This window comes from Notothenia rossii (assembly GCF_949606895.1).
Source record: "Notothenia rossii genome assembly, chromosome: 1".
NCBI lineage: Eukaryota > Metazoa > Chordata > Actinopteri > Perciformes > Nototheniidae > Notothenia > Notothenia rossii.
This window is the reverse complement of record NC_136912.1, coordinates 16,123,098-16,144,077: the sequence shown is the minus strand read 5'-3', so window position 1 is coordinate 16,144,077 and position 20,980 is coordinate 16,123,098. Positions and strand designations below refer to the sequence as shown.

At 40.1% G+C, this 20,980-nt stretch overlaps 2 protein-coding genes across 3 annotated transcripts; both read right to left on the bottom strand.

Moving 5' to 3' along the window:
• Nucleotides 1-1,195: 1,195 nt before the first annotated feature.
• On the bottom strand, nucleotides 1,196-7,659 carry LOC307038657 (carbohydrate sulfotransferase 12-like). 2 transcript variants are annotated; one of them, XM_079680236.1, is made up of 6 exons: nucleotides 7,509-7,659; nucleotides 5,512-6,147; nucleotides 5,111-5,253; nucleotides 2,621-2,749; nucleotides 2,268-2,460; nucleotides 1,196-1,777 (listed from the first exon to the last, which is right to left on the bottom strand). In XM_079680236.1, exons 2-6 carry the CDS (start codon nucleotides 6,034-6,036, stop codon nucleotides 1,505-1,507), a joined length of 1,263 nt encoding a protein of 420 aa, XP_079536362.1. In that variant the 5' UTR covers nucleotides 6,037-6,147; nucleotides 7,509-7,659; the 3' UTR covers nucleotides 1,196-1,504. The 2 variants fall into 2 exon arrangements, with proteins under 2 accessions (XP_079536362.1, XP_079536363.1); XM_079680237.1 differs by lacking the exon at nucleotides 2,621-2,749.
• A 3,644-nt stretch (nucleotides 7,660-11,303) lies between these two features.
• On the bottom strand, nucleotides 11,304-20,885 carry eif3ba (eukaryotic translation initiation factor 3, subunit Ba). Its single transcript, XM_079685213.1, has 19 exons — nucleotides 20,645-20,885; nucleotides 19,173-19,365; nucleotides 18,964-19,083; nucleotides 18,819-18,876; nucleotides 18,553-18,681; nucleotides 18,295-18,452; nucleotides 16,035-16,166; nucleotides 15,858-15,924; nucleotides 15,723-15,769; nucleotides 15,405-15,615; nucleotides 15,240-15,312; nucleotides 14,883-15,005; nucleotides 14,698-14,776; nucleotides 14,362-14,500; nucleotides 14,119-14,244; nucleotides 13,790-13,867; nucleotides 13,248-13,356; nucleotides 13,026-13,138; nucleotides 11,304-11,849 (listed from the first exon to the last, which is right to left on the bottom strand). Exons 1-18 carry the CDS (start codon nucleotides 20,742-20,744, stop codon nucleotides 13,038-13,040), a joined length of 2,043 nt encoding a protein of 680 aa, XP_079541339.1. The 5' UTR covers nucleotides 20,745-20,885; the 3' UTR covers nucleotides 11,304-11,849; nucleotides 13,026-13,037.
• Nucleotides 20,886-20,980: the final 95 nt, after the last annotated feature.

The following is a 20,980-nucleotide window of genomic DNA, read 5'->3' as shown; positions in this document are numbered from 1 at the left end:
ACGGACAGCAGGACAGTTGCAACGCAACAAGAGCGGCTTTTTGTGCAATAGAAACTAGTGGAGGCAGTATTGTTTGTTCACTCTATACACTCCCTACAGCACCTGTGGGCTGTTACTAAGAACATTTACTCAAGAAGTGAACTTGTTTACATTTAAGGTGGCCTACTTGTAGGCTCAATTTCTTTATTTACATTTGCTACTTCCATCCAATTCAACTTTTTATATTTTATTTGATTTCCTTTTTATCACCACTGTAAAGTGTCTTTGAGCACCTGAAAAAGGCGCTTAGATTACTTCATGGTCAAATATTGTAGGCCTTCTTTTTACTCCACTACATTTTTGTTAGAGCTTAAGATGCAGAATGACCCTATCAGTGGGTAAAATTGTTATGAAAGACCCAACATAAGTAACATTACTATTTATGTGACATCTGCCCATGCCCAATACACTGTATTAAACAGGCCTGTAATAGATATATGCATGCATACACAAAAATCAGGTCACACCTGCTTGTACCCCTAATATTTTTGGCTACACTGTCTTCCTCAATAGCTATATTAATAGCAGAGGGAGAACAAAAAGAGCACTGGTGAATGAAACGTGATACAAAAAAATATATGAAAACAAAATGTTTAAACTGTAAGATCTTTTGAGTTTGGCTTTTAATAAAAACTTGAATAGAGAAGCTTTTCCTGCTAAATATTGTTTTTAACATTGTAAATTGCTGTAGTACCTTAGTAAAAGGGATAGTTTGGAGGAGTTATAAAAGGTATCCGTAGTCAGTGCATTATCTACAATAATTAACGCGGGGCATCTTCAAAGTTTGGAGAAGACGATAGCAAAGAATCAAAACAATGTACTGCTGTTGACAAGGGCATCAGCAAATGTATTTTTGGCCACCTAAAACAATATCTCTACATGATTAACCTTGCCGTCAGTCAGCCTATTCTGATGGGGCCAGACGCCATAAAACTTCTTTACAAAAAAAAAACCTATTTTACTTTGCAGAACACGAGGTTACTGGTCTACCACGGCTTCCATCGCTTAGTTTGCTCTATCATCCATCTGATGTAAGTAATATAATTATGGATAAGTACCTCATACAACCCTTTTTAAGAACACACAAACTACCCCTTGAAGTCAATGATCTGAATACGTCTTTCACATACACCGTAAATCTAAAAAGAGAATGTCAAACGGTTACAAAAAACTTTATTTCCCTTCAGAGAGATGAAAGCCAATAGTTGACACCAGTCTTTTCCAATGACTTACCAACATTCTATTCACAAAATACTATTCAAAGTGCCTTTACATGGAGAAACCAGACTGTGATAACGCAGCTTGTAAACAGGTGTGCTTCAGATATGAAATGATGACAAAAATTAAATAATACTGGCAGGCACTTCTGTCATTTGAGGTATGAAAACAACTAAAGAACAGCATCATAGACTGATTTTTAAAGGCATTTGCTGGCTGTGCGCAGGTGGTTGATTCTCGGTGCTGTCTACTGGTGGAGCGTGCTGTCAGGTTTCGGATAGCCAAACAGCTCAAAGTCAGGTTCATACAGCTTGTACAGTTCTCTCCTCATTGCGATGGGAATCTGTGCAAACCAGTCTCTTTCCCAGCTGGCTGCAGTTCGGTTTCGAGCCCCTGAAGGGAAGTGTAGTAGATGATCCACCTCCAGAAGCTTCAGCAGGTGCTCCGCGTCCGTTTCTAAGGATTCTAGTCGTCCAATGAAGTCATACTTCACTTGGCATGGATGGCACAGACGGTACACCTGAAACACACAAAAAGCAAGCATACAATTTGAAAACGACATTAATTTCTGGATCTGTTAATGACTTTGTTAGTACCAATACCCCTGGCGAGGTTTAAATTGCCACATGTGACTGAGACTGGAAAATAAATCTAGCGGCCCCTTGGTCTTGGAATTACCAGTACGGTAGACTTAAACTCGACTTCCAAATCTTTCTGGCCAGTTTTAAACAAATGTTGGCACATTGCTTAATCTGTGTTTTGCTCTTGACCTCTTCTGTTGATGTTAGTGTGATATGAATTGAACGTTTTTTTGTGTGTAAATAATTACATTAACCGAGCTGAGGCATATGTTATGAAGAAAATAAAGTAGGCCTCATACTAAAATGTGTATGCTGAAAGAAATCCCAAACAGCATAAATATGATCATCCAAAGGAGAATTGTACATCAACTCATGAATAATGCCAAGCTGCATTAAGTGCGGCTTTACACTGCTCTGTGAGATAAATACCTGCCGCCAGTGTTCGTTGAAGATACTCTCCCTCTCTGTCTCTGGATCCAGCAGGTATGTGATAAACTGCTGAAACGTCGGTTTGATTCCTGCTGCAAATGCCTCCGCCGCTGTCTCTGGCAAACTGCCCGATAGATTAGCATAACGACGCAGCATGACAGAACCAAACTGCTTGTAGAAGTCCTCGTTAGGCCTGAAAACACACACACAAATACACACACTTTTCACAATTCAGCAAAGATACGACTGCTGTTTAATCAAAAGTGAAGCCCATTCCTCAGCCTCACCCACAACGCAAACACTTACACAGTAACACACCCACTCTGTCTAACCATCCAGTTTTAGACACTCACTTTCCAAACTTGTTCCTGAAAGCTGAGATAAGACGAACAAAAGGGTCGCGCACAAACAGAAACTTGGTGTAGTGCTGGAGCTTGAGTGCCATCAGGTGGCGGGACAAAGAACCATAATGCCTCCAAAACCTGGAAAAAGACACAAACAGGAACACGAGAGCAGATCTTCAGCGGCGTTCTTTTTGAGTTGTGATTTTAATGTTTTAGTTTTATGCAATAGATACATAGATTATCCTATTTACTGTGCCTTTTTTTCATATGTTTTCTCATATTTTTTACTGATTTGTTATTATGCAAATCCTATGATTCCATAACACAAGCCCTTGAGGAGTAAACGATTTGTTTTTATATCAGTGCACAGAGAAAAACACAGCTTTATAAAGGAAGTGGAGAAAAAGATTCCAAGGTGAGAAATCATACAGTAAACGTTCTGGTTTGACACCCGGATTAAATGGTTTATTGAGGTGTGTGGTTTGTCTGGCATTTAGTTCTTGTCAAGACACATTTTTAGTGTCACTGTTTTCCTTATTGACTTGTGGAAGAGATTCCTTTACTGAGTTGTTAAATTATTGTGCAGGCTTGGTTTCTTTTGTAGGGATTTTGTTGGTGTGGGCTAAAAGTTTTCTTTAAAACACGTCTTTTATCCAAATTCATTGCTTGGTCGTGCAGTATAATATTCAACAAGTTTCTGTGTAGAATTATTCCTTGTGTGGTATAGCCAAACGTCTTTGCTCAAATATAATAAATACACCTTAAAGTTATGATCTTAATGACAGAATTTACTGTTTATATTCATGGGCGTCGCAGCCATTATATGAGGGTGGGACAAGTCCCCCCAACCTTTTAAAATGATTAGTTTAGACCCCCCCACTTTTACTATGCGGAAAGTCCGTGAATCGGTCTATCCACTCGCCACTCTTTGTAGAGCGCTGTGTCAGTGCTTCATTATCAAATTCATTCCACTTGCTTATTGTGAGAATGCCCAAATTAATGAAATTCCGTACCATGTTTTCACTGCTACTTTGTACCAAGGCAGATTCTCAGAGCCGTACACATGAGCCGTACACATGGTACGTTTTTTGTGTAGCTGTGTCTTTAGTTGTAAAATTATGCGCACCAATTTCCCCGCTGCGAGGCTTCGGCGCTTACAGTTCACGAGCGTGCTCCACTAGCACCCGGATTTAAGAAGCTGTTATTAAAGAGGTGGAGGGAGAGTCCTCTCCTGTCAGACTGAGAGGCTGATAACTACAGTTCAGTGAGATAAAGGACTCTCTGAGGGTTTTAGATAGTTCACTTTAGTCTAAGTAGTGGGTCTCAAACGGTTTGGTAATCATTTATGCAAACAAGTATTTCCAAGGCACAACTTTATATGATCATTATGGTTATAAAAAACAAGAGAATAACAGGTATGAAATAATTCCAACTCATACTATATGATAGTAACACAAAAATACAGTTTAAAAGGGGAGTGATTTGTAAAATATGCATAAAGAAAAAGTAAATCTGCTTACAGTTCTGTTTCACATGGTTGTTGAGAGATGTATCCATAGATTTAGTCCCTCATGTTGCTCTCAAAGTGCAGCAGATTGATGCTTTTAACTTCAACATTTAAAAAAAAATCTTCCCGGGGGAGCATGCCCCCGGACCCCCCTAGAGGAGGTGAGGTCAACCACCTGCCCACCCCCTGTCAAATTGTCCCACCCACATTGAGGATGCTTCCTACGCCCATGTTTATATTTATTGCAAACACTTGATGCTTCTTTAATACTGCAGGCCATCACCTCAAACTAAAGTGCCCCTTCCCTTTTTTTGCTTAAATGTTGATGAAAGCTGAGCAACACTTGAGTTTTACCTAGTCTGCAGCTCATTCATGGAATAAATGATTATGGTGTCTTTCGATTGTAATTGATAAATAATAATGATATTATTATGATGCAACAGTTGCAAATAGGAGATTAGTTTTAAAAGTAGGTATGATTGGTACCATTGAGGTCAACAAGGTCATTCTGCAATCACATAAATCCCACGTGGCAGGTTTTTAAGATGGAGGCTTACTTCTGTTTTTAGATTAAATGTATTTAATAAAAGCAAGTAATGAAGATTTAGTCATTCTCCACTCAGAATTATAGCTGTGCAATGTGCAGAAACATTTCAAAAACATAATTTAGGCTACGGAGGGATTACAAATATATTATTTTTGTGCAGGTGGCATTAGAGGGATTTGGATATATTACCATATTCCTGACTGTGGCCCTTGCTAATCCCTATACAAATAAAATGTATTTAACGGATAACATAAAAATACCTTTTATGAAATTGTCTTTGTGTACATATTTTGTGTGTGTGTGTGTGTGTGTGTGTGTGTGTGTGTGTGTGTGTGTGTGTGTGTGTGTGTGTGTGTGTGTGTGTGTGTGTGTGTGTGTGTGTGTGTGTGTGTGTGTGTGTGTGTGTGTGTGTGTGTGTGTGTGTGTGTATGTGTGTGTGTCATACTTGGCAAAAGTGAGGTGGATAGAGGAGTTGTGTACGAGGTCAGGAGGAACAGCCTCCGGGTCGGTGTAAGGTTTTCCTGAGGAGGGCGAGATAAGAGACTGAGACAGGACCACCATCACTCTCTTCCAGTTGGTGCACGCCACCTAAACGCAGAATAAAGATGGAGAAAAGAAAAAGGAAATAAAAAGTGTTCAGAAAAACAAGAGGAGCTGTAAACTTGTGTGAATGTGTCTTTTGACCAGTGGCAAAATGCTTCAGTAAACATTCACTATGATTTAAATGTTCTTGTCTTCTTGTTATTTATTTTACACTTACATCCACTCACGGTTAAATCACCGCCCACATGTGTTCACAACCTACATGTTTCTACAAATAGACACACATAAACAAGGCAGCTGTACCTTGGGAACATAGCAGTAGATAATCTGGTGGGTGTCATCCACTATCAGGTGATCCAGCTCCCTGTTTGGGATCTGCTCAAACGGCCGGGTACTTCCGGGGAATTCAACAGCGTCTTTCCCAGAACACACACCCATGATCCTCTGCTTCCTGTCCTCCTGCTCCATATTGTCCGCAATAGTACGACTCCTTCCCTTCTCCTCATCCTCCCTTGTTTCCTGCTGTCTCTGTTCTTGTTTTTCCTTCCCCTCCTCCTCTGTAAGCTCCTCAGCTGCTCCTCCAGTCTCCTCAGACACCAGTGTTGTGCTGCGAGCAGTAGTGGGGACGGGGGAGGAAGAACTGTTCTGGGGTCTGGACGTAGAGTGCGGGGACCCAGCAGTCGCCCGAGGGTGCAATGACTCATGTTTGGGCTCCTGTAGGGGGTAGAGATTGAAGCCCCCGACGTCGTCCCAGTACACGATTATCAGCAGGATCATAAACAAAGACCCCAGGATAAACGCCACTCGTAGTCCACGCCATGTTCCCATGGTTATATTTGATCGGGTGCAGTGATTGGTGCAGAAAAGAGGAAGAGGTTATCTCAGCTCCATGGTGGCGGCCTATCGCGGAAGGACGCACTTCCTGCTTGCCAGCTGCAACTAAAAAAGAGACAGGAAATGTAACTTAGACCCCTTTTCTGCTTTTACAGCCCTAATGAGGTAAAATGATGAAGCAAGTAAAAATACAAGAACTGGAATGACAACTGATGTATTCTTGGAAAATGAAACGCAACACGAAACACATACTGGGGACTCGTGGTGAAATACAACCAAGTACATTTAGCAAGTACTTAATGTGTAGTATGCTACTCTATACTACAACTTAATTTCAGAGATAAATCATATATAAACTATTGTAAATATACATTAAGAGTTATTTCTAATGATCTAAACCATGTAAAAAGTTGAACTTAGTCTCTACAGTATAACATCAAAGTGTGATGGACTTTGGGTATAATCTTTAAGTGAATATTTTTCAAGTATGTGTCACAAAAAAAAAAAATTTTGACCGGTGTGAATTTGCCCAGGGGCCGTGGGAACCTCAGGCTCCGCCCGGGGCGCTCAGCTGTCACGGAGATGTGAACAACCGTGTGGGGGTGGAGGCTCTTCAGTCCAGTGCCTGTGGAGGATTTACTCCCCTTATTGTCCCATAAAAACATCTGCTGTCAGGGAAAACAGTGGAAAAAACGAGGGTCCTAATAAAAGCAGAATACCACCCAGACAGGGGGAGATCATAGAGAAAGGCTCATATTTTTTGAAAATTATAGTTTTCTTTGCGGTTTTTCTTTCCACTTAGTTTTCGGTTTAAACTCCACGTTGACTGGAGGGCCGTATTTTGAGAAATCAACATCTACAAACACTCTCGTGGCTTGGCACGCGCTGTTTTTTTAAACACACGTGCGAACAAACAGACGCAAAATAAAAAAGGACAGTGTCGGTTGAGCTCAGTGCCAAGTATGCACTACACAAGTTTTATAACACTACTCGGGTACTATACTTGTGCTGTTTTTTTACGTGTGCTATTCATGAAGGAAGGCAGACACTGCTTTAATTGAGTTAATATTTTTCTATTTCGCACAGGACCCACCATCACCTCCTCCTCCTAGACCTCGGTCGGAAAAAAAACTAATTTATACAGTACACATGTTACAATGTGCCCTTTCACCGGCCGTTGCGGACACTGGACCTCTCTCATGCAAACGCACACTTTCCTGTTAGTTCACATGCAACAGCCGAGGATAGAATATATGAATTTGTTTTTTCTCCACAGTCTCCTCCGCTTCCTCCCCACACAAACCGCCTCATCACGCCGCCTCTGAGGTGCACGAACAGCCCGGTTGGTTCTGTTCCCTTTATGCCCTTCACACCGGGAGCATCACGGCGAAAATTAAACGAGTCTGCACATTAATATGTCTGAGAATAAATACTGCAAGTGACCTAAATATAGGGTGTTTTCTTACCCGGCAGATGAGCTCCATGGTCGGTCAGCCCTTTGTCGCTGCTAGGTATCCCTCTCTCTGTCCGTCTGTCCGGTGGATGAGACCGGGTGGGATCCACAGACAGGACTGTGGCGGTCTGATCTCTACACAGACCGAAGCCAAATCTCGCGTTATTTGAAGAACATCCAGCCACACACTCCAGTTCCAAACACATGCTGTCCGGATTTAGGCTATGAAACCATAAACCCGCCTACGCCTATGGCAGTCAAAGTAAGGTCCTGGGACCCTCGGGAGGCCTCATAAAGGCGCCAAAAAGATACAAAAAAGAGTATTATTTATAGCCTGCTCATGGTTAGTCAAATAATGAGACGTTTTTATCATATAAATGTCAAAATTACAAAAGATAGCCTACTAAATCCGAATTTGCCAATTATAGACTAAATCAAGACTTACTATTTACATACTGTATATGCCTCAGTAAAATACTTCTTGTTTTGCATAGATATTTACTATATTGCTACACTCTGTTTATTCATTAATATTGTCTATCACAAATGTAGCTCATATCAATTTTTTTTGTATATTATTTATGTATTTTAGCTCTATTTTATGCTAGTTCCTTAGGCTTTTTTTAATTCATTTTTATTTTTATTTAAAAATGAGCATCGTTGGGGGGGAGCCTATCCAGGATTTTCATTTGCAACAGTCTACTTCTTTGTAATTGTTGTGAACTTCAGGTACTCAGTTGATATCATCTTACAAAAAGGAGTGTGCACGTATGTTCAACTCTAATGGGACAGGTGATAAGCAGAAGGTGAGCAGACAATGGACAAAGAGTAAATGGCTTACACACTGCAGGGCTCCAATATGATGTTTCAATCACAACTGCTCTTCATCAGATCTGAATAAATAAAGTTGTATCAAAGCACAAAATAACCAACAAGCAAAATTAGAATATAATGGGATATTTAGGCTATTCCAGAGCTATTGTACTGACTTTCATCACACTGAACATGTGTATCTATTTACCTGGAAGATGTGTGTAAATGCTCTCTGCTTTTCTGGACTTATTTTGCAAGTCATAAAAGCCTAAACATGGAATAACCCATGATTAAATGAAGAGCTGTCTCTTAGTATTTATAACATCTGTGAGCTGAAGGGGAAATGATGGGTTGGCTGCTGTCTCCACATCAGAAGCACGAGGCGGCTGTCGACTGAAAGTTAAGAACACACAGATCCCGTTACTAAAAAAGTCAAAGATGGCATTTCCCCCAGAAAGTAAAATATCTTGGATGGTGCCACAACCTTCTCAGATTTACAGTTTGTTCTCAGAAGAAATATTGTCCTGTTTATTTGACTATAATTGTTTGTCTCCTAAAGTGACATTCTACATTAAACAGAATGTTTTCTTACAGCATATAACAGAATAACTATCCTACTATCCTGCATTCATACTAAGTAAGTCAAATTACAAAAGTATAAGCATTAAAATATATTTTTGGAGTACAACAAATTAAAAGTACTCATCATGCAGAGCGGCCAATTTCAGAATAAAATATATACAAAAATATTGTAATTATTGGTGCATTTATAATGTTTGTTGTATAGCTGGTAAACAATGGCCTAATTTAAGTACTTTTTAGACTGCTTGTTTATGCAAAGTAAGTTAATATTGTGGAATTAAAAGTACAATATTGATCTCTGAATTGTAGTGGAAAAGTAGTATAAGAAGCAGGAAAAGAAAATACCAAAGTACAGGGACCTTATAATTTAACTGAAGTATGGGGGAAACTTCTGAAGCAATTGGAAACAGGACTCAGAGAGACACGAGGAGAGCTGGAGCTTTGATGGCAAACACCGACGGTTTATTTGGTGCTTTGGCCGGAGAATTCACAAGACAAGTAGGGCCACGTTCTGACCACACGGTAGAGATGCCAAATCAATTCTGAAGACCCCTTCTGTAGTTCAACGTTTTAACTAGTTCAGAGTGTAATAATCAACATTCTTCAATAGATAGACTAAACAGCTGAGGGACACTGAATCACATTTTTTGTCGCTTATAGCTCGGGGTCATCTACACCCGAGAAGGATGTGTTCCAGGTGTCCCATAACAATAACTATCTCTAACCGAGAGTTGCCCTGTCATAAACTGTTAACAACAACAAAATGCTAGGGCAGCCCCTCCTTATGGGAGATAGCGGCTGCCCAGGGCTGGGCATCTGCGTCAGAGCGAAAGATGACATGCATAGTATTCTACTTAGTTAATGTCCACCACTGCTTTGAATTAGATTAAGCTAAGGATCTGAGTACTTCTTCCACAGCTTGTGCAATCCAAAATATAGCAAATAACTCAATTCAAATGTTTTTTTAAGTTAAATAAAAGATAGCAACATTTTAGGACATGATTCAAGTAGCATGTAACAGATGGTAAGGTACATTTGTGGGCGTTACACTGAGTTCCTACCTGTCAGACTAGTTCTTCAAGTCAACTGTTCTGTTCACTGAGACAAACATCCCAGTGAACATTTGTACATGCATTAAGCTGTTAGGTTAATGAGGTGAAAGATCCCTGCAGCTATAGAGTCAATACTTAAAGTGGAACCAAACATTAGACCTGTGGATGAGTAATGAACCTTAAAGCTGTTGGCACATGGAGAACCAACTGCTGTCTGTATGCTGCAGGATTGGTTTGTCTTCAGAACAGTGACGCAAATCAAGCCATTTGACAAGCAACAGTTAACCTAACCACAATCTCAGAACAGTGTATTTATCTCACAAAATAAACTATACTTATTTTACCTTCCCATAGCAGATTAAATGACTCGTCAGTCATGGTAGGGATGGCTTCATAAATGCATGAGGAACACTTTCAGCTTAATGAGAGGCCAGCTGTCCAGAAGAATAGACAACCTATGATCTCTGCTGCATCTTCCAGGACCACAAAATGCATTCAATGTGAAGCAGTGTGTGACTTTGCCTTACAAATATTTTTGAACTATAGTGAGAGATAGACATATTTATATCATCTGAAGTACATTTTAGTGACAGCTTAAGGGATCAGTCAATGGTTTATTTAAACCTCTGACGCAGTGACCTCTGGAGGAAACTCAGTTTTAGGATGCGCTTTAAAAACAGCAGATTCTGAGAAGACTTATCCGTTTATGAAATGAGATTTCTCTTTCAAACAATAAGGTTTATACTCATCTCATGAACTGAAGACAAGTAAATGACAGAACAAAAGCTTAAAAAGGAGATTTAAAGGCTACAGCAGTAGTTTTTGTAATAAGCATTGCATTATGTACATGCCCAGTACATTTACCAATGGTTGTGTATGGTCGACAGAAATTATGCCAGCAGCTTGACTTCTAAGAAAACGTTTTTTTCTTTGTAATATAGCTCTTATATTGAAAATAATAAATCTAAGGCTTCAGATAAACACTATTTATAATCAATTAATCCGGTAGATTTTTTATTAGATTACATTTTTGGTGAATAAAATGAGAAAACTGTGAAAAAAAAGGCCATCCAAGTTTCTCATAGCTGTAAACATCTTATTTTTTCAGTTCAAACGCCAAACATTCAGATAAATGGGATATAAAACATAGGAAAGCAGGAAATCCCCATAGTTGAGATGCTGCCATTTTAGAATAATTGTTGTATCTATCAACTAGTTGTTGGAGCTCTAGATAATTACTAGAATGATAAATTGATTATTAAATATGTTAGTAGTTTTCTATCCTATTGCTCCAACTGGTCTGAACAGCACTAGATTCAGATGCTCCCCTTTACAAATAAAAAAACAAACACTTAGACAAATTCAGGTATCTTCTGTTTGAATGTTTATTTAAAGTTATTCCCACTTCGCACCACCTCCCTGTGTGAAAGCCTAGTCTGAAAGGAGGAGGATACAGGCCACTATAGCGCCACATCAGCACGTTTATAAAGAAGGCTACTTGTTTTGTCACAACACCTTCCCCCCCCACTGTTACTTCACTCTGTGCTGCCCTGTGATAACACACTAGCATGGTGAAGCTAGTTCCTAAAACAACCCCTGGAAAAAGACGGTCCAATAAGAGAGGGGCTGAGAATAGAGGGCAGGTGACTCCAATTAATGAATAAAAAAAGAAGCAGGCAGTTTTACTAAATTTCAGGATCCACAGAGCGAAAAAAAGTGGGCGGATGATGGTGAGAGTCAATGGGAACATTTTGAAGTATCCTCTCTTGTCCCTCGATGAGACGTGCTTTGATGATGTCACTAAAGATGAACGTTGAGGCTCGTGAACCCCAATTATTCACAGCGTGGTCCTCGTCCTTCTCCAATCAATGACGCAGTTCCTCTCCTCCTTCCACACAAAATCGGAACTGAGAGAAAGAAAGACAAGATAAATCAGGGTGCATTAGTTGTTTACATAAAACTGATTGAGAGAATAGTACATAGTTGTTGCTCCCAAAGTATGGTTTTTCCACATTTGAGTCAATGTATTTCATGACTTTCCCCCTGAATTTTGATGAGCAAATATGTTCAAGGTCTTAATAGCATGGTTATTTGAGAGAGCTGGCATCACAAATGGACAATATGACTAATATTTAGGTTTATGGGGAAATAACTATGTGTACTGAATTTCGACTTTATTTCTGTGTTCCAATTTGGGATATAATTAAACGTAATAAATAGAGAATAAAAACATTGGTGACAAAACATTTGTGACATTTTCAGTTTTGTTCCAAGTATCTTTTCAGGCGTGGAAATAACATTTCAAAATACACGATCCCCGGGTTTCGCATGAACACCGTTAAAAGGCTGAATTCATTTTGCAAATGTTGAATATTTCTGCTACTTCCTAATACAATGGAGATGACTGTATTCTAGGTTGTGCTGCTAAAAAACACAGAAAATGCTGCTGTAAATCTCAACAACAATGGCTCTCAGTGAAACAGTCCCCATCACTGATCCAGAGAACATGCTCTCCACAGTTTTCGTGGTCCATCTATTCAATGGAAACTGGCTGCACTTTGTTGCTGTTGTGTTCCGACTCGCTCATCTTTGTGACGCAGGAATTCAGCAGGAAATTGATGAATAAAAGTTGCTCTTGTTCTTCGAGTACAAAAAACAAGAGCAACTTTCGTTATATTAATTTGAAACTAGACAGACTAAATGAGTTGGCAGATAACAGAAACCAGCCTTTTTTCATTCAAGAATGAGATTTAGAAGCTATTGAAGGCGCATACCTTTTTTTACACAAAATTAAGTGGGTGTTTTTACAACATTTTTGTTGTTAAGTTTTGAAGCAGCTTTTCACTGTTTTGAGTATCACATTCTTGAATACATAATTTAAAATATAAAAAAACAACAACATGGTCAGACATATCTACGGGTAAATGAAAATATTTTTTTTCCTAACTGATGTAATGACCATTTAACATTTATTAAACATGCGGACAAGGCAAACCACTCGCTGGAAGCGATACAATTACACACTTTGGAATGTTTGAATAAATGTGAACTGTTTGTTGGCAATATACAACATTGATTGTTACCTGCGTAGGGGACTACAGATCTCCAAAGGGAATGATTTCTTCGTTGATAAAAAACTCAATGGTCTCCTCCTCCCAGTCTTCCACATTGCTGTCCAGCTCATCAGTTTCCACTCCTGTAACACAGGAATTAGTCATTAGTTTTCTTAATCCAAGTTAAAAACTGTGAAGGGAGGGAACAACATGTGAGAGAGAGGGGTACAACATGTGAGAAAAGGGTCCCACCTCCTCTGAGCTCGAGCCGGGCCTCCTTCTGATCCAGATAGGTCTGCTGCGCTGTCTCTCTGAAGCGACGGTAGTCGTCCATCATGGACCTGCGCTTGTCCACCAGCTCCTACTCAAACACATTAAACATTCAGTTTCATAAAACAGAACGATATCCGGGGTTGGAAACATGCTCAATAAGTTGTTCTGAATAAGTGAATGGCGAAGCTTTGTCGTCTCTTGTTAATCTTCTGTCTTACCTGCATTTGTATTATTGTGTAAACCACTTTGATTTACGAAATGTGCTATATGAATAATGTTGCCCTGCCTTGATGGCTCTAGTATGAAAACTAACATTTTACTCCATGGTGACTTTGAGAGCATTCAAATCTCTTCATGATGGAAACATTTTAAATCCCACAATTTCATTATAATATTTGTTAACAAAGTGGTTAATAAAGCAAAGGAGAAAATACTGAAATGGCCCAAATAGTAAATAAAAAAAAGGTAGGACATTGATGTGTCATCAGAGTGAAACAGTTAAATAAAGGAACTAGTCGAACCTTAGAAGCCTTGGACTGACTCAGACGATCCTTCTGCTCAAAGATCTTGGAGTATTTCTTCAGATCCTTCTTGATGGTCTACAAGAGAAAGAGGGACACCCACTTTACAAGAAGCTTCCACAGTCACAAATGAAAACATACGACAAATATAAAATGGAGTTTTATGTGTTGCACTGGTACACAGGATGTTGTGAGCCTCAGATCAGAGTTGGAATCAGGAGCCGCAGTGCAGCTCTCATACGAGGTGTCAGAAAAGTATTTTAGTCTGTCATCACTGGCTACAAACACATACACAGTCTATACATATATATATACATTTTAAATGGTACCTTGGCCTGTTCCACACTGAGCAGAGTAGTAGGTCTGGATCTCCAGAGCAGCTGGCAGAAGCGGTCCTTGCTGTTCTTCTGAAGTAGACGGCCCTGGAACGTCCACAGCCAGTATGCATTGTCCACCTAGACACACACACGAAACAATATATGAATAAAGGCTCATTATTAATTCACACCCATCAACAGTGAATTCAGGTCTGGAAGAAAAGGAGCATCAAGCATCCACAGAGCGCCACGTACCTTGTGGCTCCACCAGGAGACGGAGGTGACGACATAGCGCCCGGTGGGGTCCCACTCTACGTCGGAGGCCATGTAGTGCTCTGCTATGTTCATCATGGTGCAGTCTGACGTGTCCACGAAGGTCAGAGCTCCATTCATACTGCGCGCGCAGACACAGGAACAAATAAAAGATGATACACTTAGTTACAAAGGAGGACAGTCACAAGTGCATATATAAAATACTGTGAGCCTCAGATCAGAGTTAGAATCAGGAACTTAGCTCTCATACGCTGTGTCAGTTATTTATTATGTCATCAGTTGCTACTTGTTTCTGTCAATCACACAACTTTCACTGACCTCCTGAGTCCGGCCAGCACCAAAAACTGTCCCTGGGGGCTCCAGAAGATGCTGTTGGCCTGCTGCTTGTCGTACGTCTCTGTAGACAAAAAGGACACATTTTCACATTTGGTGGAGGTTAACTGCACATGAGACTTTGAAACATGATGTCAATAGGACATTTAGCATGTGCCCTATATACTCACTTATGAGCTCGATCTTGCCGTTGTTCTTGACATGATAGAAGGAGACGTTGATCCTGGGAGGCTCTCCGTGGAGAACAGCGAACTTGCTGCCGTTGGGTTCCCATGCAAACGCTATGATGCCCTCTGGATGGACAGAAACACAAGAAACAATTAAACACGGTTCTACAGGAAAATTAATTAGAAAACACTTCTTTAATTCTAACTGAATGACTTTCAAAGACTATATTGGCCTAAACGTTTCTACAACAATTTTCCAAAAGCATTAAGGTACACATTGATGATTTTTTTAATACAATAAATAAACAAAGCAACATTAGCAATTAACAGTAATATTAGGTAGGATAACTAAACTCTTACCCTTCATCTCCACCACATCAACAGGAACCTGCTTCTCTCTCATGCGGAAGATTTCAAAGTTGGTGACCACGCCCTGAAAAAGATGAAATAAATGTTAAAAAAAGAATTCTCCCAACCAGTGAGGTCTCAGCTGTTTCTCCTCCTTCTCTCCGGCTGTTTACTTACCGGGGTTCCTTTAGGAGTCCTGTCCACCTTCACACACAGGTAGTCTCCGTTTCTCTGCCAGTGCAGTTTGCAGTCGACAACATTGAAGAGATTGCGGACACGGATTTCCTGGCGGGTAGGCATCTGCATCAGAGTCACCCTGGCTGGGATATCTTTGTCCTCAGGGACCCAGAACGCTATAATGTTGTCACCGGGAGACCATGAGAAGTCCCTGTAGATACACAAACACACAGATTAATATCAACATTTCTATATAGAAAGCTGTCAGTTTATAATTAGGAAAAACAAATCGTAAAAGGCATGATCAAAGACACTTACTTGATGCCGGTAATCTTGAGACTCTTCTTGTCGAGCAAGCCCATAGACTGAAAGGAGCAGAAACATGGCTTTAATGGCTCTTGCAGACTTAACATAAATAATTAAAAGTGTAATTTTTACATTAAATGTACTTACTGGAGCCTCATAGATGCTCAGTGTGTCTAGGGTCATCCTGGCAAAGAACTTTCCATCGTGGCTCCATCTGAACAAAAAACATTAGCATTATAACATATTGAAAACACTGCTCGAGAAACGAATGTGAATCCAACATTGAGGTTATATAAATGTGGACAATGAGAGAGCCAAACTGACTTGAATATGGGCCAGTGTGCTGAACTCTCGCAGTGGAAGCCTCTCTTCTTCTGTCCGGTCAGGATGTCCCAGATGATGATGGCCTGCGGGTCCTCCTTGGTGTCCATAAGAGGACTGAAGGTCACCACATACCTGCACACAAACACAACAACCACACATTGAGCCTCAGACAATTCAGAAATAATGCCGTCCATCTAACATTAGTCATCAATCATACTTAATAATTTAAGCAGATTTATTTAATACTTTTGAACCAGGACCTTCAGTATTTTTGACCAAGTAACTTGCATGATTTTTTTCTCTCACAACATTTGTTTCAATCTGTCAGATACATAATGCATCAAATTGTTTTCACCAATGTACATGTGATATTCTAATTTAGAAGACCTTAACTTAACCATATTTGACACAATTCTATAGTTTTGGAAATATTTCCAAATGTAGTGGTTTTGTTTGCATATGATGGAAGACTGGACAGTTGGCCTCCAGAGTTCCTTTCTAGTTTAAGATTTGCACTGAAACAACTTCATTAGAACAACGTTCTTAAATCTTAATGGGTGCATCAGTTTCTAGGGGTGCACCGAATGGGAAATCCTTGGCCGAAACCGATACCGAAAATAGGAAACAGTTGGCCGAAAACCGAATGCCGAAAATGATTAATAGAAATATATATATATAATGTATACATTTTTTACCAATGTTGGTCAGCTACCTGATTATGGAAAAAGACATGATTATGGCAAAACTTAACTTAAATAATAATCACTATTATGGGTCCATAAAACATCGATTCAGCACTTTTGAATGCATACAGTACATTCATTCCAAGTCAAGTCCATTTTCTTTTCTCTGTAGGATAACTACAACAAAGTGCATTCAGAACAAAGTCAAGGTGCTTTAAAATAAACATCTAGGCCAGTAGGCCTACAACAAAATAGTGTAAATAAAGACTGTAACAGCCATGCCTTCAACAACAACAAATGCACCTATAAGTTTGGTAACCTAACGTGTTGTTGTGATAACGTAATCAAAACGCGGCGACCATGCTCGCCGCTGGCTCACAGCCAACATGTCTGGCGCTTGGAGATATTTCAAAATATCAGAGAAAGAGGCGCGGATTGCAATTTGTAAAACGTGTTCAGCTGACATTTCTCGAGAGGGTGTAACTGCAAAGACTTTCACCACTTCGGGATTACTCCACCACTTGAAATCAAAACACCCGGACAAATATACAGAGTATGATCAACGTAACTAGTGCTGTGTACCTGGACTCACATTCAGGTTCAGGTCCGGACTCAAGTCCAGAGGTTCAGGTTCAGGTCCGGACTTATAAGTCCGAACTTGTGTCAAGTTGTGTGAGTAACTAAAGTGAACTTATTGTGAGCTAATTATCAATTGAAAATAAACTCATAATAAACTCAAATTCAAACTCGTCAGGTTTATTGTGCCCCCTTCCAACTTGTGTCTACACCATGTATTTTCTATAACTCTACATGTGTTACTAACTACACAACACAACTACATACATAGTGATGTACATACAAGACTCAATATGCAAGAGTACAAGTCTATGTGTTCTTGTGCAAGAACAACAGCATATTGACATTGTCTGGGTGAAGTGTTGCTCTTTCGGCAGACACTATATCACCATACATACAAAGGAGTTAGCTTAGCTACACTACCAAATATGGCAACCAGCATCCCACGCTGTCAGTGTCCACTATGTCTAAGCCAGCTTCCCTTGACGTCACAGAGATCTCGCGAGCAGTTGCGATATTTTGCGAGACTTCGTGAGTTCAGTAATGGCCGCCATATCAGAAGCCAAAACAATGTTTTTCGTCTTTTCTCAGCACAAATTTCTCAATCTATGGAAGGTTTTAGATGGTTTAGAACAAAAAAGGAGAATATACGTAAGTACCGGTTCCCGACGTTCCGGTTTTAACCGGACTTGAACCGAAACTTTTTACAAGTCCAGTACCGGTTCGGCGTACCGGTACGCAGCACTAAACGTAACCCTGTTCTCTGACATTCGGTGATATTTTTTCGGTGTTAAAAAGGCCCTTTCGGCCGAAAGGGCCTTTTTAACCATTTTCGGCCGATAGTTTTCGGTGGCCGAACATTCGGTGCATCCCTATCAGTTTCCATCACTCTCTCACACTTGAGGCTAACGCTTATAGACACACAGTAAAAGCACTTCATCAGGTAATAACTACCACTAACAATGATTCAATAAGTAGTGCGAAACAGCAATATTGATTACCTCTCACATGGTGAGAAGTCGATCAGGGACACGCCCTGATGGCTGAACCTCTGGATCTGCTTGAACTTCTCGCCGCCCCACAATGCAATGCCACGTTGGTGGAAGGTGGCCAGGTACGTTCCTTTGGGAGACCAGCGCACATACGTCTCTGTCCAGCGCTGCATCGAGACAAAAAAACATCATCAGTCTCCAAGCTGTTGATTTGAATTGAATAGGTTCACCGTTAATGCTGCATTTTGAAGTGGGATTAAAACGTACTGCTCTTTCTTCAGATACGATTGGCTCCTTAGCATCGTTATTGAAAATGGCAGTCCTCTCTCCAGCTTCGTAGATGACACTGTACTGGTCCCGGCAGTCTGGATCCTCAGTCCAATGGCGCATATTACCCTGAGAAGAATTACAGTTTAGGAAATTATTTTATTGGTATTCACTGGAAAAATAATGTATAACATATTTGTCAAAAAAGAGCCTAAAATAATTGACTTTAGAGTAGAAGAAGTGTTTGTGATCATATAAATACTCACAAAGTCTTTGAAAGGCTGCTTTTCAGGAGTTTCCCACTCATCACTGATGTTCATGTATCTAGAGAATTAAGCAAACAGATGTAATTAACACATGTATACACACCGTCACATTTTCTGCAATTCTTATCACACACAGCACACTTACTTGTCAAAGTCAGTAAAGAGGTTAACCCTGAATGTATGCTGTTTGTCGAGTTTGTATCCATCTGCGTTCTTTACAGCTTCGAGGGCCTGGGTAGGACCGGTATACTCCAAGAAGATGTACCTGGGGGAGATATGGGACTGTTTAATATCCTAAATTCAACAGTAAAGTAAATATATACTCTGATACCACAGTAACAGCTAACCACTTACCCTTTGGTTAAGCCGTCACCCTCTGGATAGAACTCTGCGGCGATCTTGCCGAACTTGGAGAAAATCTTGTGAATGACGTTCTTGAGTTTCTCCAAACGCTCCGCACCGACCTGTGGGACGTTGTCCACCACCACCACCGAGTCTATGCCATCAGCCTCAAGGGGCTTCTCCTTCAGGATGTCCTCCATGAGCTCTGAAGACGAGGGAAGGAAAGGGAGGGAAAGAGTAACGTTAGCCACTTACTTTAGTAGTCTGTGTTAGACCGGGCTATCACATATATTTTCATGCCCCAAATTCAATTGACAATGAGACCACCGGCTACAGTTTATTAGATTACAATATGTATTGCGCTAACTGTCGGTAAAGGGTTTTCACAATAATTCACATAAAGTAGGATGACATCTTTTCCAACGGGCTTCATATTTCAAATAATAATATTTTCTTACATAACTTTTCATCTAAAATGTTTTTTATTTAACAATAGACTATAGAAGTGTAAAAAAAGGGCTAGATCAAATAATTCCAAGGGAAATGCATCAGAGGGTCCCTGGTGAATTCTCTATCTTGTAAGAGGTTCTTGGCTTAAAAAATATAGAGAACAAATGTATTCAGTAAACCTAACTCAAGCTAATGCAATCATATATTTTGGAGGGATAAGAATCCTTATTTATGGTGTGAGGCTTTAGTTGATGTTGCTTTTTAAAATGATATTGCATTAGAGGAGTGTGTCTAATAATAATCTACACACATGATATAAATGCGTTCGACAAAATAATAAAAACTAATTAAGTCAACACTATGCAATTCAACAGCACCACAAACAAACAGATTTCAAATTAAGTTGACCAAAACCTTTCCATAAGAGTGTGAAAACTAAATGAGCATTATGTACTTCACAAATGTTCGTGTAGGTCTGTTTTAATAAACGTTATTCAATATAGCTATGTTACCTCAGAAGCTGACACCTGAGTGTGGTGTTATTAATTGTGCTGATGTTTCATTTGTGGACCTGAGGGGCTCATATCTCATATTCACCCTGCGTCATGATTAACTGCACTTTATCACCAGCTGCTTCATTCAAACCATACTTCAACATTGCAATACATGTCTTGGCCTTAATAACACATTCAGACAGCAGAAAGAAAATGTTTAACAATAGACTGCTTTAACCCCGTTTCAATTGTCTAAATGCCAAGGCCAGTGCCTGGGTGAGGCTTCAATAGGCGTGGATTTAATCTGAGATAACCTCGATTAACGTTAGATTATTTTAGGAACACTTTAAAGAAACACATAAACGATTCAATTCTCGTAATCGGACTACATTGTTTAATTAACATTAAGGTTAAAGGTCGGGAAAGCGAAGTAAGATGCCAGCTATCTTATTAGCATATATAGCTAGTACCGTTACTACGACTCTAAGCTAACAGTTAGCAACAGGCCGGAAAGCCGGCGCGTATCCTGCCGCTGCTCACCCTCATCTTCCATATCTTCCTCATAGTCCTCTGGGTCGCTGAATGAGGGCTCCTCCTCATCATACTCCTGGTCGTCCACCATATCGACAGTATCTTGCATTTATCGGTTTTCTACGAGACTGATTTCTCGTCCTTAACGGAGCAAAATCCCACAAAAAAAGAGGCTGACGGTCCTCGGCCGGTGCGGCACCATGTGCGGTTATGCGAAAAATGGACGATGTGACGGAAACGGAACTGGTTCGGAGGGTAAAGACGAGCTGCGTGGGGGAAACTGATCTGTAAAACACATGGAAGGGTGGAACGTGGCGCCTGCGCATGTAATGTATCCATCCACAT

What these genes read in the sequence shown, in the direction of transcription:
- LOC307038657 (XM_079680236.1), bottom strand. Translation starts at nt 6,036, where the DNA reads ATGGGAACATGGCGTGGACTACGAGTGGCGTTTATCCTGGGGTCTTTG. An exon ending in ATCCACCTCACTTTTGCCAA is followed by an intron (nt 2,750 to 5,110) that starts GTATGACACACA and finishes GTCTTTTTCCAG; the next exon opens with GTTTTGGAGGCATTATGGTT. An exon ending in TCAACGAACACTGGCGGCAG is followed by an intron (nt 1,778 to 2,267) that starts GTATTTATCTCA and finishes TGTGTGTTTCAG; the next exon opens with GTGTACCGTCTGTGCCATCC.
- eif3ba (XM_079685213.1), bottom strand. Translation starts at nt 20,744, where the DNA reads ATGCAAGATACTGTCGATATGGTGGACGACCAGGAGTATGATGAGGAG. An exon ending in GGAAGATATGGAAGATGAGG is followed by an intron (nt 19,366 to 20,644) that starts GTGAGCAGCGGC and finishes CCTCGTCTTCAG; the next exon opens with AGCTCATGGAGGACATCCTG. An exon ending in GGTGACGGCTTAACCAAAGG is followed by an intron (nt 19,084 to 19,172) that starts GTAAGTGGTTAG and finishes TATCTCCCCCAG; the next exon opens with GTACATCTTCTTGGAGTATA.